Source organism: Nicotiana tabacum, chromosome 19, assembly GCF_000715075.1.
Source record: "Nicotiana tabacum cultivar K326 chromosome 19, ASM71507v2, whole genome shotgun sequence".
NCBI lineage: Eukaryota > Viridiplantae > Streptophyta > Magnoliopsida > Solanales > Solanaceae > Nicotiana > Nicotiana tabacum.
This window is the reverse complement of record NC_134098.1, coordinates 62,608,181-62,623,882: the sequence shown is the minus strand read 5'-3', so window position 1 is coordinate 62,623,882 and position 15,702 is coordinate 62,608,181. Positions and strand designations below refer to the sequence as shown.

Sequence of the window (15,702 nt, the reverse complement as noted above, 5' to 3'; positions counted from 1 at the left end):
GTGTGATCCAAAGTCAAAGTTACAAGACAAAAATAATAATGTAAAGTTAAATGGCCATTTTATCCTTCAGCAAACATTACTTCGGAATTTTGTACAAACATGCAAATTCACATTCTAATAAAAATAACAAAAAGAAAAAGTTTAATTGGATAATTAATAATATATGAATATTTCAAGCACATGAAATTAAATTTGAACCTATCATTTATGCAATATTAACAAAAATAATTTGGTTTTCTCCTACTTCCCTAATTAATATTTATTAATATGTGTTTTATAACTAAGGCAAAAGACTTTTATACTTTATAGTTCTTTTCTCTTCGGATTGTGGAAAAACTCGATCATCCACCACCGCTTTGCCAACATTATGACTAATCCTTGTGCTTCCTCTTGCAAGGTTTATTTTTGGGACTATATATAAAATATTACTGAATCCTTGTGGATTATAATTCAAATATTTTGTAATGTTGTTGATTTAATCTGGTAATTTCGAATATATTAAGTTTTCCAAGGGTGAAATTTTTACCAAATTTTGCATCTTTGCATGTACATCAAATACATAATACTATTCCAAGGAAAAATATTCTCTGTAGAATTATATGTAACATGAATCCATCAGTAAATTTTGGGTTGTTTAATTAGGATGTTTATCTTCAAACACTACAATTTTAAAAGGTAATTGTCCCATAACTTGATGTGTTTTTATAGGCTCTTGATGATGGTGCTTGTACGCTTATTAATTAGTAGTACTAATATTTTTTGGAAAAATTTGCCTCTGGTAAAATATTTTTAATTAGTTGGTAAAATTCCCTTTACATTTTTTTTTCACAACATCATGAAGCACTGCGACGAGTTTTATTTTTAAACTTTGTTACGACCCCAGTTTTCCTCTACAGGATGTCGTGATGGCAAGACTAGATAAGCCTAACACCTGCTGATTAAATAATAAATTTTTAACCCAATAATTATTAAGCATGAAACAGAAGTTTCTATAATAAGCCAACAATCTCAACATGATACAATATCCCAAAACAGGTAATATAAGTCATAAGCTTTGCTAAGAGTCACTAGAAATAACAATACATCATTGTCCCGGAGTAATGGGAAACAATGGAAATGAAACACAATAGAAGGTGACTTCGGGGCCTGCGAACGTCAAACATGTATACCTTGAAGTCTCCAGCCACACAGGCATAAGTCTCAACCCAACCCGATCAAAAGTACCTGGATCTGCACAAAAATATGCAGAAGCGTAGCATGAGTACACCACAACGGTACCCAGTAAGTATCAAGCCTAACCTCGATAGAATAGTGTCAAGGCCAGGTCAAGACACCTACCAGACATGTAAACTTGTGTAGGATATAATTCAAAGCTAACAATGGAAAGAACATCAATGTAAGACCAACAATAGAAGGATCACAAATTTACAATCAACAGTGAAAATATTAGAAACACGAATAGCAACAAGAAATAGACAGGTAATAAAGAAACAGATGACAACTAAATCAATCAAATCGATCCTAATGCACAATTTACAACAAGAATTACCCGAGGTACCACTCCTCATAATCTCAAATCATAAATCGCAACTTTCAAATCTTACATGTGTGGTACCTCGTGTCCATATTTCTTTCCACATCACTTTCGCACGGCAAAATTCACGTGCCACTATGTACACTGTATCCGCGTCAAATGCTAATGAAAATGTTCAAGAGATTTATTTATATAGGATAAGGCATAGTAACAACTTTGAATAAAGTAGGAATCAAATGAGAAAATAAGTTTATTTTAGAAATTATTTGGGTGAAGAAAATAACATTTTTCAAATAAAGTAAAGCATCGGATAAGCTATTGAATTAAATATAGAATTTGTTAAGTTAAAATATAATAACAATTTTTAAGTAAAGTAAAAATATCAGATAGGGTGAGGATATTTAAGTTGAGAAATCAATTAAAGTGAAATATAACGACTATTAAGAATAGTAAAGTACTGAATGAAACGACAAGTTTTAACTTAAGAGTCACATAAGGTAAGCATGTTAATAATTCTTTTATTTAAAATTATTATATTACCAACAACTCGGCATGGTATGAGATAATGACTCAGCGTAGTAAATTCATCTTGAAATCAATTTACCATAATAATAATAATAATAATAATAATAATAATAATAATAATAATAATAATAATAATAGGAAAGGAAAACAAGAAATGACGGCAAAGCAGTAAACTAATGAAAAAAACTCAATCCTTAAAATCAGTAAATCCAAAGATAATAGTCCTCAAAATCTTATAGGATAAATATTGAACACTAACACAATACAACAATGAATACAACACACACAATCTGTTGCGGCGCGCGATCCGATCCCACTGTACAAACACAATCCTCCATTATTTCACCATATCAATATCAAAAATAATACATAACATCTGTTGCGGGGCGCAATCCGATCCCACCGTATCAACATTGAATCCTCCCTTATTTCACCATATCACATAATCCTCCCTTATTCTATTCGTTGTGGCGTGCAACTCGATCCCACCGTATTATCATTTATCAATATCATAATTTTTCCTTATTCCACCCATTGTGGTGTGCAACCTGATCCACAAGCAATTTAAATTAACAATAACAACAACAACAACAACAATCCAATAACTCAATATACAAGAATTTCTACAATCACAGGGTATGAGTACATGACAATAAAGGAACCACGTAATAATCAGAGAAATGCAACAATTATTACAAGAACAACATGACAAGTAAAGCACGTGACAACTAAGGTGTTCAAGTAAAATAGTTAAGACAAGTAGCAAATAGGCACAGAGTCATGGAAAGGACTCAACAATTAAGAGATAACAAGACAATAAGGAAGGCAATAACTTCAACTAAAGCATATAAGGGCAAAATGACAAGTAAGAGGTACAATAAGTGCTAACAACGTCAAATAGAGCATGTAAGAGTAGATTAACAATGAGAGATATAACACGTCATGACAATTCAATTAAAGGCATGAAAAAAGTCTAGATAATCTAAACCGGTCAAATACCACATATAGCCCGTGTACCCACTCATCACCTTGCGTACACGACTTTCATATAATACAAATAGCACAATCAACTCGAATCCTAAGGGGTAGTTTACCCCACACACAGTTAGACAAGATACATACCTCAAAGAAATCAAACCGATACGCTAAAATGACTTTCTCGTGTGAAACAACCTCCGGACGACTCAAATCTAGCCAAAATAGCTTAATATCATAAATAAAAACCAAATGAAACAATTTCGGATAATAAAGTTTTGATCTTTAAATAAAACTAAAAAGTCAACCCCCGAGCCCGCACCTCGAAACCCGATAAAATTTATAAAATCTGAACACTCATTTCGATACGAGTTCAACCATACCAAAATTATCAAATTCCGACATCAAATCGGCCTTCAAATCCTCATTTTATATTTTAAAAAGATTTTACAAAAATTCCCATTTTCTCTCGTTCAATTCACTAATTTAATTATAAAAATAATTATGGAATCATGAAATATAATCAAATCCGGATAAAGAACACTTACCCCAAACCAACACGTGAAAATCCCTTCCTAAATCGCCCAAACTCGAGCTCTCTAACTCAAAAAGTGATAAAATATCAATAGCCCTCAAAATAGAGTACTTAAACTCTGCCGAGTGATTCCTCTTACACGATAGCGGAACAATCCTTGCGATCACGAAGAACAAATTGCTGCCCAGTGAAAATAAAGCTTCGCGTTCGCGGCACAAACCTCGCGAACGCGATGAACAATGATCAGAGGCTTCGCGAACGCGTGTAGACAATCGCGAACACGGTAAGTAAAAGTCCACCAACTCCCAGTTCCACTACGCGAATGCGACCAAATAGGTGCGAACGCGGATAATGGACAACTAAAGCATCGCGAACACGTGCTCACGATAACGTCTGCGATGAACAAAATCTCTAAGCTCCCAGAAACCTTTCGCGATTTCATCATCATCTTCGCGATCACGAAGAACAACATGCACACCAGCAAGCCAGCAGTCCAAAAACATAGAGAAATAACATGTAGCCCATCCGAAACACACCCGAGGCCCCCGGGACCGCGTTGAAATATACCAACAAGTTTCATAACATAACGTGGACCTGCTCGAGGCCTCAAATCACATCAAACAACATCAAAATTATGAATCGCACCTCAAATCGAACTTAATGAACTTATGAACTTTCAACTTCTAAAACTCGTGCCGAAACATATCAAATCAACCCGGAATGACGTTAAATTTTTCATGCAAGTTCTAAATGACACAATAGAGCTATACCAACTCCCGGAATCGAATACCGAACCCGATGTCAATAAAGTCAACTCTCGGTCAAACCTCTCAACCTTCCAAACCTTCAACTTTCCAATTTTCGTCAAAATGTGCCGAAACCTTCTAGAAATATCTAAATGCGAATCCGGGCATATGCCCAAGTTCAAAATTACCATCCGGACCTAACAGAAACATAAAATCTTCGATCCGAGGTCAAACTCACAAAAGTCAAACTTGGTCAACTATTCTAACTTAACGCTTCAACAACGAAATTCATTCTTCCAAACTAATTCCGAATCACCCGAAAACCGAAACCGACGATACACACAAGTCGTAATACATCATACGAAACTACTTATGCCCTCAAACCACCGAGCGAAGTACAAATACTCAAAACGACCGATCGGGTCGTTACAAACTTCCACTTATTTGAATTCACCCATTGATCTTAATCAATGCTAATTTTAGGATCACATATAAGTTAACATATTTTGCATATTGGTTCGAACTTCTACACAAATACATGCAAAATCATATAGCTAAATTACAATATGGATCGGAATATCAGGATAGGATTTCTTCCTCTCTTGACTTAGGTAGGATGAACAACTTATCATTTTCAGGAATTTATATTTGATTTATTTTATAACTAATATTTATGTCATTTTTTAAATCTTATATTCACTGAAGGGCCAGAGACTAGTTGTTAGTAGAAATGGGGATGCCTTTCATGAACCCAACTATTCATTCTTCCTTGGATGAACCCATAATTTTAAAATTGCAATAACGAATTTGTCGAGTTTAAATGTTTGAATCCGCCTCCGATTACATCGTCTTAGTCTTCCATAATTTGCATAGTCAAGATATTTTTTCTTTGACTATAAAAGTTACTCCATTAAGTTAATACTTAATTTACAGTGTCTTTATAATATTTAATTTTTTTTTTATTACTAGATGAAAATAAAAAAGAACCCGTTATTCAGGTCGAAGGAGGATTATCTAATATCTTTGCTCTATCTTGACCAGATTAATTAGGATTTTGCAATAGACCCCCGTAATTTGGGTCCATAAAACCGTTAATCTTTGCTGTCTGAGAAGCATCCTTGTCCAGCTTAACTTCTAACTTCTATATCTATTCCAATGTGGTAATGTTCTTCTCATCAATTTCTCTCCTTAACTACTACAAACTTGTCGCCCTCTCTCGTTCAGCCTAGAATTCTAGTACTTCTTTCACAATACGTAAATGTTTCACGTTCTGTTTTTGTAGCATTCATACAATTGAAACTTCGCAACTGCAGATGCTCTGCAGTTTGAAGGTAAACCAAAGTTATTTGGAACTGTTAATGTTTATGAATTTTCAATATATGCATGTGTGCCTTACTTGCTGCTCGAACTATATATACATATATACAAAAGTTAATACTATGTATTAAGATATTGACCGACTAAATTTAAATCACGAGTATTAGTGGCGAAGCCAGAAATTTTTCCAAGGGTATTCAAATTTAAAAGAAGTAAAAACAATTCCCAATAAATGTGGTCAATTTAGCAAAAGGTGGCTTCACCCCTGATGAGTATGTGTTTGCGTTTGCATGATCTTTCTCCGGTTTATACTTTGGTTATTAGCATTGCTAAAGTTGTCTTCTTTAATTAGAAATTGATGTTTGATACAACTAACTTACATTGGTCTTTTCTTTTTTTAGTGTTTGTGTAGATAACGTTATGGTTTTGGACGCTATAACGGGATTGGGCGTGACGGCCTTGTCAGGTTCTGATGATCAGGTCTTTGTAAATTTAACTCTCTTCGTCGCACTTCTCTGTGGATGCATTGTGATTGGTCATCTTCTTGAAGAAAGCCGATGGATTAACGAGTCCATCACAGCTCTTGTTATTGTAAGACTTGTTCTTAATTTCATGTTGTACCAAACACAAACACAAACACAATTACACATCTCTAACATTTTTTATATGTACTATCTGTGTTATCTCGTTTCGTTAATGGATATCCATCCTTTCTTTTGGCTGCAGGGTTTATCTGCTGCAGGCATCACTCGACTAACTACTAATAGAAAGAGTTCTCATCTTTTAGAATTTGACGAACAACTATTCTTTGTTTATGTTATACCTGCCATTATATTCAATGCCGGGTAAGTTTTTCATCATAGGGTACGTAATAGTGGTTTGTTATGTTATTATGGTGTTAATTTGGCTATTATAGCACTATTTCATGAATCTTGCCAGCCACATATTAGTAAAATTGAGTGCTCTGCTGAATTATAAATTATTGGAAGGACAACATCACATTCTGCTAAGGGACCATTGTGTTTTTCCTTGGGATTTCTACTGTCTACATTTGGAAGAGACAGAATACTTTTAAACAATTTTTTCCTCTTGTGGCCGTGTAATCTATGATATAACTTAAATATGGAAGTCTTATGAGTATACTAAGAGGGTCGCCACCTTAATGACTGGCACTGTTTTTGTGGTTAACTGGCAAACAGAGAGAAAGGGGAAAAAGAAAGAGGATTGTTTTATTTAGTTTATGATAACATAATCTTTTATCAGGTGTTTAATGTAATCTATTGAGTCTGATTAATCATTTTTTTTTACTTTACCAGTTTCCAGGTGAAAATGAAGCACTTTTTCAGGAATTTAGGGACCATTGTGCTGTTTGGTGTCCTTGGCACATTGATATCTTTCGGCGTCATATCATTTGGTATGCCTTCTTCAGTCCTTCTCCTTCAATCAGTTAAAGAAAGATAATGCCTAGTCCTTAAGTTAAATTTCTACAAATAATTTGCAACTATATGCTCTCTGAAGTGTAATGTGGTTAGATCAGTCTTGATTTTATTCTTGAGTTACTATGTGGTTGTCTCTCTTAATTTCGTTTCAAAGTTTTTATTTAGGTGCATGGTTGTTACTTGGGAAGCTGGATACCGGTCTGGAGTTAAGGGATTATCTTGGTAATCTTTTCCTCTTCTCTCCATCAATTGGTTATGTGGTTATTGATTTGTTACAATGGAAAAGTAATGAAACAATTGATAGAGGGATGGCAAAGTTAAAACATACAAATGATGTAGTTATTAGAAGGAAAAACATACAATTGGTGTTCTGCTTTCTTCCTTACATCTTCTGATGATTATTAAAATTCTTTTACTGCAGCGATTGGAGCTATATTTTCAGCAACAGACTCTGTTTGCACATTGCAGGTTTTCTCCTAAAACTGCAATTTAATTCCGAAGATAAAAACAGATTACTAAAATAGCAAGCTGTGTTTGCTACAGGTGCTTGATCAGGATGAGACACCTCTTCTCTACAGCCTAGTCTTTGGAGAAGGTGTGGTAAATGATGCTACATCAGTGGTGCTTTTTAACGCAATCCAGAAATTCGACCTCTCAAACATCAACTCACAAGTGGCCTTATCACTTACTCTAACTTTTCTCTACCGATTTGTGGGAAGCACTTTGCTCGGAGTACTTGTGAGTCAGCCAGCCTTTTTCGCATTATGTTTTACATTAGTGCATTAGTCAATTTTTCCCTATCTTTTCGACACAACTTCGAATTGGGAAACAGATTTTTCTTCTGGATAAGACTCAACATCTTACATAACTTGGTTTCTTTTAACACTCTTTTGATCTGGAAGTACTTGTATATATTGGCAAGAAGCCGACTAATATACGCATGATCAGATTTTGTTTATGATCCGCCTATTTATAATAGGCTTTATCAATATCTCATACATGTCTGATATGATGCTCTTCTTATGCAGGTTGGATTGCTAAGTGCATACATAATAAAAAAGATATACCTTGGTAGGAGGTGTGTATAAATTTCTTCATGTGGTCTTTATTTTATTTCATGGATTATGGTTCAGATATATTATTCTTTGATGTTTATCAGTCACATCTCAGTTAATATCAATACACAAACTTTAGCAATCAGAAAGATTGTTTGGTTTCCACTTCCCAGTAGATAATTCGACATATTCTTCATTTGCAATTCAATAAGCCTCAATTCTGATGGCAGGAAGTCAACCGATCGTGAAGTTGCTCTCATGATTCTCATGGCTTACCTTTCATATGTTATGGCAGAAGTAAGTTCCTGTACACATGAACTGCATGAGTTTTATATCAACTTATCAGGTCTCACTGTTTGTAGTTTCTTTGATTATTGATCTTGATAATGTTGATAATCATGCCTACCTTTCAGCTGTTTGATTTGAATGGAATTCTTACAGTATTTGTCTGTGGGATTGTCATGTCACACTATACCTGGCATAATGTGACCGATAATTCTAAAGTGACAACAAGGTATGTCAAAACATTCAGACTTTATAAATCTTTTTCTCAGTTGGATTCAATTTTAATCTTCTTCTTCAAAGAATCTTAAAGTAGCCATATCGACATTTCTGAATTTAACTTGATTTTCAACAGGCATGCTTTTGCAACAATGTCATTTATTGCGGAGACTTTCATTTTCCTTTATGTTGGTATGGATGCCTTAGATATCGAGAAATGGAGATTCGCTAGCCACAGGTGAGATTGAAATCTATTTCATTTAAAACATAAGATCGAGCTTGGCCCTAGGCAAATTTAGAGTCAATGATTATGTTTGTGACGCTCATATAGTAGTTAAAAGCCCTATTTATTTGCTTTGCCTCTTGATTTTGGACTTGTTTCCACAGTCCTGGAAAATCTGTTGCAGTGAGTGGTGTGCTGCTTGCCCTGGTTATGGTTGGAAGAGCGTGCTTTGTGATACCTTTGTCCATTTTATCAAATTCTTGGAAGCAATCTAAGGATCACGAGCTCGGCTTCAAGCACCAGGTTTATTGACTTTGCCAAAATTTTGTGCTGCTACTGAATCACCATGGAAAAACTTTAATAATTCATCTTCACAGGTTACAATATGGTGGGCTGGTTTGATGCGAGGAGCTGTTTCAATGGCGTTGGCTTATAACCAGGTAGATAATTGAATTCTCTTCTTCTCATATCTCTAAAAGATGAAAAAGGAGAAACATGAGGGAGGAGTACTTATATCTAAAACTGGAAATCTTGTTGTTACTCGATAAAGATAATATTACTGATTGAAGCCTGATTCTTGTTTGTAGTTTACAAGGTTTGGCCACACACAATTGCCAGGAAATGCAGTCATGATCACCAGCACTATTACAATTGTCCTCTTCAGTACTGTGGTAATTAAACTACATCACTCCTTTGCTACCTATGTTTTTTAGTTACCTTTCATTACATAAATCCACAAACATCTTTTTGGTTTTTGCATATCAGCAGTGGCGGAGCCATCTTATGCTAAAGGGCGTTAATTGACACTGTTTAACTAGGTCAAAAATTTATTTTTTATGTATATATACTATCAAAAAGTTTTCTACAGCTCTCAATATTTGTACTGATCTTTTTTTTTTTGGATCCTTTAGGTGTTTGGGTTGATAACAAAGCCTCTGATAAGGTACTTGCTCCCTCCATCAAAAGACATCAACATGAATTCTTCTGAACTATCCCTCGGACTCCTACTTCTCAACGGGCTAGAACATGAAGGTGATGTTCCTCGGATAAGCAGTTTGACAATGTTATTGAAAAGACCTGCACAAACCATTATTTACTTTTGGAGTAAGTTTGATGATGCTTTTATGCGACGCGTGTTTGGAGGGAGGGATTCCATGCCAGATACACCAGTGTCTTCAAATGAAGGAAGTGATCACGGTTCACAATTTGGAAGTAATCCTAGCTTACATCTCGTTTAGAAAATAGTTTTTTTTAAGGAAACAGGATAGGTTTCTAGAATTGCCGGTTTTCCTATCAAGTATCAACCTTAACCATCAATAGTTGCAAGGATGCCTTCTGTATATATTCATGAATTACACTAGGCTGAATTGCTTGTAAATATTCAGATACTAATCTCTAATTCTGATGATTTAGCTAAGCTTGTACATATATCTGTGTTTCTATTTTTCAAATGGAGTATATTTCTTGGTTTGGACTTGTTTTTTCTCGAGGCAGCCCGTTTACATGCTATATATTTTGATGTTGCTCCAAATGGAAGGGCCTGGCTTGAGAATAGGCTTTGGTTTATTTTCCTTTTACTTTTTAAGCCCCACTGCACCCTAGAGGATCAATAGTGTTTCACTTATCCTTGAATGATTCGAACCTTTGACGGTTTGACCTACTCGTTGGTGGTGAAGGTGCTCTACTGAATCAGCTTTAGTTAGAGCAAACCTCACTCGTGATGCCTAAGGTTATTTGATATAGTATAGCTGTTCTATAGGATTGTTTTCTTCTAGTTGGACTTTATGATGATGTCTTTGGATTATGGTGATATAAGTCCGAACTGAGGAGCTACGTCGCATATACCCTTTAACTAACACATGCTAAAAAAACAAGTAATAACTCGTCTCGTGCTTGACTCTATCCGTAAGACAGGTGTGTAACCAACCACCTAGTGAGGAGAGGAGACAAACCTAGAGAAGAACTCTTATGTACAATCAGGGGCGGCCCGATGTATTTTGGGGCCTAAAGCCAAACTTTAATGAGATGCCTTAATATTTTGATTTTTTTTAATTATTTGAAGTCAATTTTTCTAGCCTTTTTAGATGCAAAGTTACTTGAGTTTTTTGAATTCTTCTTCTTTTCTTGAGTTTTTCATAACCAGATTCACACTTTCTATTTGACATACTTATCTTCTAATAAATAATCTAAAAATGCACTAAATAGCAAAATATTAAATTTTAGATGAGAAAATAATAAAAAGATAGAATAAATAGCAAAATATTAAATTTTAGATGAGAAAATAATAAAAAGATAGAATAAATAGCAAAATATTAAATTTTAGATGAGAAAATAATAAAAAGATAGAATGATAGAGCTTGGTTCAAGAACGGATAGCTTGATATCAAATTAAAATTTCTGCTCGAGTATGCTTGTCGTAAGACTTGAATTATGAAAATAGAACGAACAAAAAACACCCCACTATTTCTTGAATCAATACACTGAACTTTGAAGTATGAAATTTCACAATAATGCTTGATCTTTGGCTATTGAATAATGGAGTCATGAATTGATTAATTGAAGAACAAAGTATAAAAATATAATATAGTGACATAGTGCTATTAGTGCATACATTGTTTTCACTTTGCTAGATAAAGTTGTGCTCGAGAAAGTTGTGGTCCACTATCTCAAAATTGTGTGTTCTCTTTTTATGCAAACTTCTCACGTATTGTTTCACTTTATAGTTACGTCGCAGAGACCCTTTAACTAACATATGCTACAAGTAATAAATAACTCATCTCGTGCTTGACTCTATCTGTAAGACAGGTGTGTGTAACCAACCACCTAGTGAGGAGAGGAGACAAAACTAGAGAAGAACTCTTATGTACAATAAGCATTGGCTCTTCTCTTCCTAAACTCTTCACTGTATATACAGCCTCATCAACACATGACCTTCTTCATTAAAAATGTTCTCTTTTGCCGGAAAGAAAGTTGAGATTGGCCGATCTAAGTATTGAGACATAGCAATCAATATCCTTTTGATACTCACTGTCACTGCTCTCTCCGAATGTTATAATATATATTCTCTTTAACAGCACTTCGCTATAACATCCAAAAATATTCGAAACAAACGAGTCTGTTATAGAGAGATTTGACTGTATTGTGACATAGCAATCAATATCCTTTTGATACTCACTTAGTCACTGCTCTCTCTCTCTCTCATTTTACATAACGAAAGATTTGCGTGATTTTTGTAACATGAATTTAAACTAACAAGGCAAAATGACCTAGTGGCCACTTAAACTTGTACCAGTTTACAAACCCGGTATATAAACTTATATTTTTTCTATTTGAGCACTCTAACTTGATGGAATGGATACTAATAAATACATCTAACAGAGCGTGTATATCAATTGTGCTGACATGTACAACACATCATATGTTTGACTATTTATTGCTTGACATGTATATTTGTGGGTCCATTTTTAAAATTTAATTATCAAAATTTTATTATATTTTTTACTTTTCTTCTCCCCTCAAACCCCCTCCCCTCCCCCAGCAATTCATAAAAGAACAAAAAGTTTCAGACCAAATCCCAAATCCAAAATCGGCAGCCCCTGTTTATCTATAATCTCCATAATTATGTTCTTGGAGATTTGTCGAGAACATATTCTTCAATCAAATCTCAAGAACCTAAATCAAACAACAATAATTTGAAAGTTTCCAAAGGTTCTTGTTTACTCTAAAATTCGAATAACAATTAAACTTATCTAGTGGTTTTAAGGATACGTGATTTAATTCAATACCAATTGATAAACAAAGAATTGAATAAATAATCTGAATAATAAAATAAATCAAACCAGTGTTCTACCAAAGCTTTCGACCTCGATTCGAGATGGTCTCCAGGTTAGATAAGGAGAACAGTAAAGAACAGAAAAATAAATAATGATGGACAGTAGTAGATAGTAAGCGAAATAGAGAGCAGTATTTTTGTATATCTTTATCAGTGAATCAATGCCCCTTACAAATGAATAGGGTCCCTCTTTATATAGTGAAGAAATCCTAAATAAGGTACAATTCTAATAACGGAAATAATTCTCATGATTGATGTCAATAACCGCTTGATTTGATCTGTTCCGGAATTTTCACCAAGATCTTTGGTCGGTTGCTAATATCTCGCCATTCCGTTATTACGCCTTACTCGAAGTCGGTCATGCTCGGTCTCGATCTTCAGCGAGCACTTCGATATTCATGCTCCATACTCTGCCATTGAGCTCGAGCCTGGTCTATTACGAGTTTACTCTCGAGGCAGCTTCTCGTGCCTATAAAATCTGACATGCCCGATTTCGACCGTATACAGATAGTCCCCGCGTTTCTTGGAATAAAATGATAAGAAACGGTTTGAGCCTTGATTTTTCGAAACCCCGATCATGACATCGTCCTTATGACGTAAATGATGGATGTGATCGAAATGTCCCGTCAGTTCAGTTCCTCAAATCATAAATGTTTGTCAGTTACTGGTCGGCCACTAACGCCACCGAACCGTCGCCGTGAACCTATAAATACCCGCTCCTTCATTGAATCAAACTTTACTTTTGCTCTAATCAAACCTCTAAGTATTCTCACTCTTTTCATCTCCTCCTTTTCGCCGTCTGTAGAGCCACCGTCGTTAGCACCGAAACCACCAGTCTTTCACCTTTCTTCGCTCTTCTTTACTTATACAAATGGCAAAAACCTCAAAGACTGTACCGTAGAAGGAGAAAGTTTCTTGCTCCTCTTCTCGGCCGTCCGGCGGCAAGGCGTCGATGGAGCCGCTTCCCCATGAATATGTTCCCAGCCCGTGTACTTTAAAATCTGACTTCAAGGTCTAAAACCCTTCATCGATCCCGGGTCGATGTACATATGCTCAATATCGAAGAGCCACCTTGAGGTCGTGAAGAGGGACTGCAACTGGGGTCCCGAGGTCATGGTGCAAATTCTTGCTCCCGAAGAGAGCATCACCACTTATGTGGATGGGTTCTTAAGTGTTTACACTTACCCCTTCACATTGGGTCCCCTCGACCCAGTGATTATTGATATCTGTAAAAGATATCAGGTGACCCTCGGCCAAATCCACCCCTCTCTATGGCGCATAGTAATCATGTTGCGCTTCTTCTCTAGCAAGGCCGAGGGGATAGAGTTTACTCTAAATCACCTCATGCGGTTGTACCGGCCTCGAATCTATCGAGGACTAATCAGGATCTAACGCCATGCAACGAAGGCCTTGATCTCGAGCATTGACAAGGACAAGGATCGGGGTTGGATGAGCCGTTTTGTACGGGTGAGGACCTGCGACATTATCTCGGAAGAGAAGGTGTCGTTCCCTGAGGAGTGGAACTTCGACCGTAAGTAATCTTTTAAACTTTGTTCTTCGTACCTTCTTTGACTTCTCCTGATATCCCCTTTCGATATACATCCATTCCTTGGATGCCTCAAGCAGTACCTGACCTCGAAGATTGGGTTCGAAAGTTAGCCTCAACTTTCACATATGCCGAACGCGCTTGGTGTGATTTGGTAAAGGGCAGATGTGAGGCCAAGAACCACGGTAAGGATCTCCTTTTTCATGTTCTGAAAAACTTTTTATACTCCATTCATCACTAATTTTCTTTCATGCAGGCCTGACCAAGAATGCCATTTTGAGGCTTTCAAGTGTTAAGGAAGAAACCAAGTCCCCGGTTCCGAAGCTGGGAGAAGACAAGAAGAGGAAAACTGCCTCGCAGTCCGAGGACCCCAAGCCCAAACCTCGAAGGGTGAGGAGGAAAGTAATCACTCTCATGATGGACTCGGTCCAAAAACTGAGAGATGAAGAGGAGGAAGAAGAGGAAAATGCCTCGGCACTGATGGTCCGACCTAGGAAAGTTGTCGAGGTCACCAAACCTTCTGAGCCGACGGCGGCAGCTAAAATCAAGCCTCATGTCGAGGAGGCTTCCAAAAAGAAATCGGGTGAGGATCCTGAATTATCAAAGGTCGAGATCGTTTCTCGGCCATCTGCAACTACACCAGATGGGGCCGGTTCTGAGACCCCGAAGATCAATCAGAGCGTCCCGAGTGACTTGCTCGGGACCATGACAGCGGGTCACTTGTCTTCTCTCCCGACCTTTTCTGAGGAGGCAATAGGAGAAGCTCAAGAGTTGAAGAATCCTGATATAGGCGGAGGCTCTAGTGTAGGGGATCCACTTCGGGATTGCTTTACTGGAGTCGATGATGTCTCTGATATTGGTGACACTTCTATTCTTTTAGAAGAGGCCCAACGTCTCTTATCTCGGGTAAGAATCAGTTTACTGCACTTCTTTTCTTTACTCATCTTTTTTCTTTTTCTCTAAATCTGACATGTGTTTTCCTTTTTTGTATAGGCCTTCGCCAAGTTTCGAGCTGACCTTAGCCAGTATGAAACCAAGCTCCAAAGGGTCCCGGAGGAGAGGAACTCTTTGAAGCTTCTTTGCGGCCAAAAAGACGAAACTATAAAGGACCTTCAAGCGAATTTGGCCAAGGCTCATGAGGAAGAGGCCGATCTAGATAAGCAGGTGAGCATCCTTTTGATAAAGTACGGACTCCACCCAAATGTGGAGGCTAATACTTCATTATCTTAGCTGCAGCAAAAGGTTGAAATGATCGAGCTGCTTCGGGGAGAAGTCGATCAAGTAAAGGCCGATTGTGATCTGTGGAAGGAGAATATGGACCGCCTGGCAGCGGAAAAAGAAACTACCTTGGCCAAACTATCATCGGTCGAGGTTCAACTTTGGGGTTTCAAAGAGAAAAGTTCGGCCCAAGCCAAGAGGATCGAGGAGCTTGAAACCGGGCTTGTTAAGGCCAAGTCAGAGATCGAGAATACAA

At 36.6% G+C, this 15,702-nt stretch overlaps 1 protein-coding gene across 1 annotated transcript; it reads left to right on the top strand.

Annotated features, from left to right (window-relative positions):
- Positions 1 to 6,040: 6,040 nt before the first annotated feature.
- Positions 6,041 to 10,128, top strand: LOC107768405 (sodium/hydrogen exchanger 3-like). Its single transcript, XM_016587533.2, has 14 exons — positions 6,041 to 6,223; positions 6,359 to 6,477; positions 6,949 to 7,046; positions 7,237 to 7,293; positions 7,493 to 7,539; positions 7,615 to 7,809; positions 8,100 to 8,149; positions 8,357 to 8,423; positions 8,540 to 8,640; positions 8,764 to 8,865; positions 9,015 to 9,153; positions 9,228 to 9,290; positions 9,438 to 9,521; positions 9,762 to 10,128. Exons 1-14 carry the CDS (start codon positions 6,053 to 6,055, stop codon positions 10,086 to 10,088), a joined length of 1,620 nt encoding a protein of 539 aa, XP_016443019.1. The 5' UTR covers positions 6,041 to 6,052; the 3' UTR covers positions 10,089 to 10,128.
- The last annotated feature ends 5,574 nt before the right edge of the window (positions 10,129 to 15,702 follow it).

Bases quoted from the DNA above. Each gene is read 5' to 3' on its own strand.
- LOC107768405 (XM_016587533.2), top strand. From the start codon at position 6,053: ATGGTTTTGGACGCTATAACGGGATTGGGCGTGACGGCCTTGTCAGGT. The intron at 9,291-9,437 runs GTAGATAATTGA...TCTTGTTTGTAG, and splicing joins TGGCGTTGGCTTATAACCAG to TTTACAAGGTTTGGCCACAC. The intron at 9,522-9,761 runs GTAATTAAACTA...TGGATCCTTTAG, and splicing joins TTGTCCTCTTCAGTACTGTG to GTGTTTGGGTTGATAACAAA.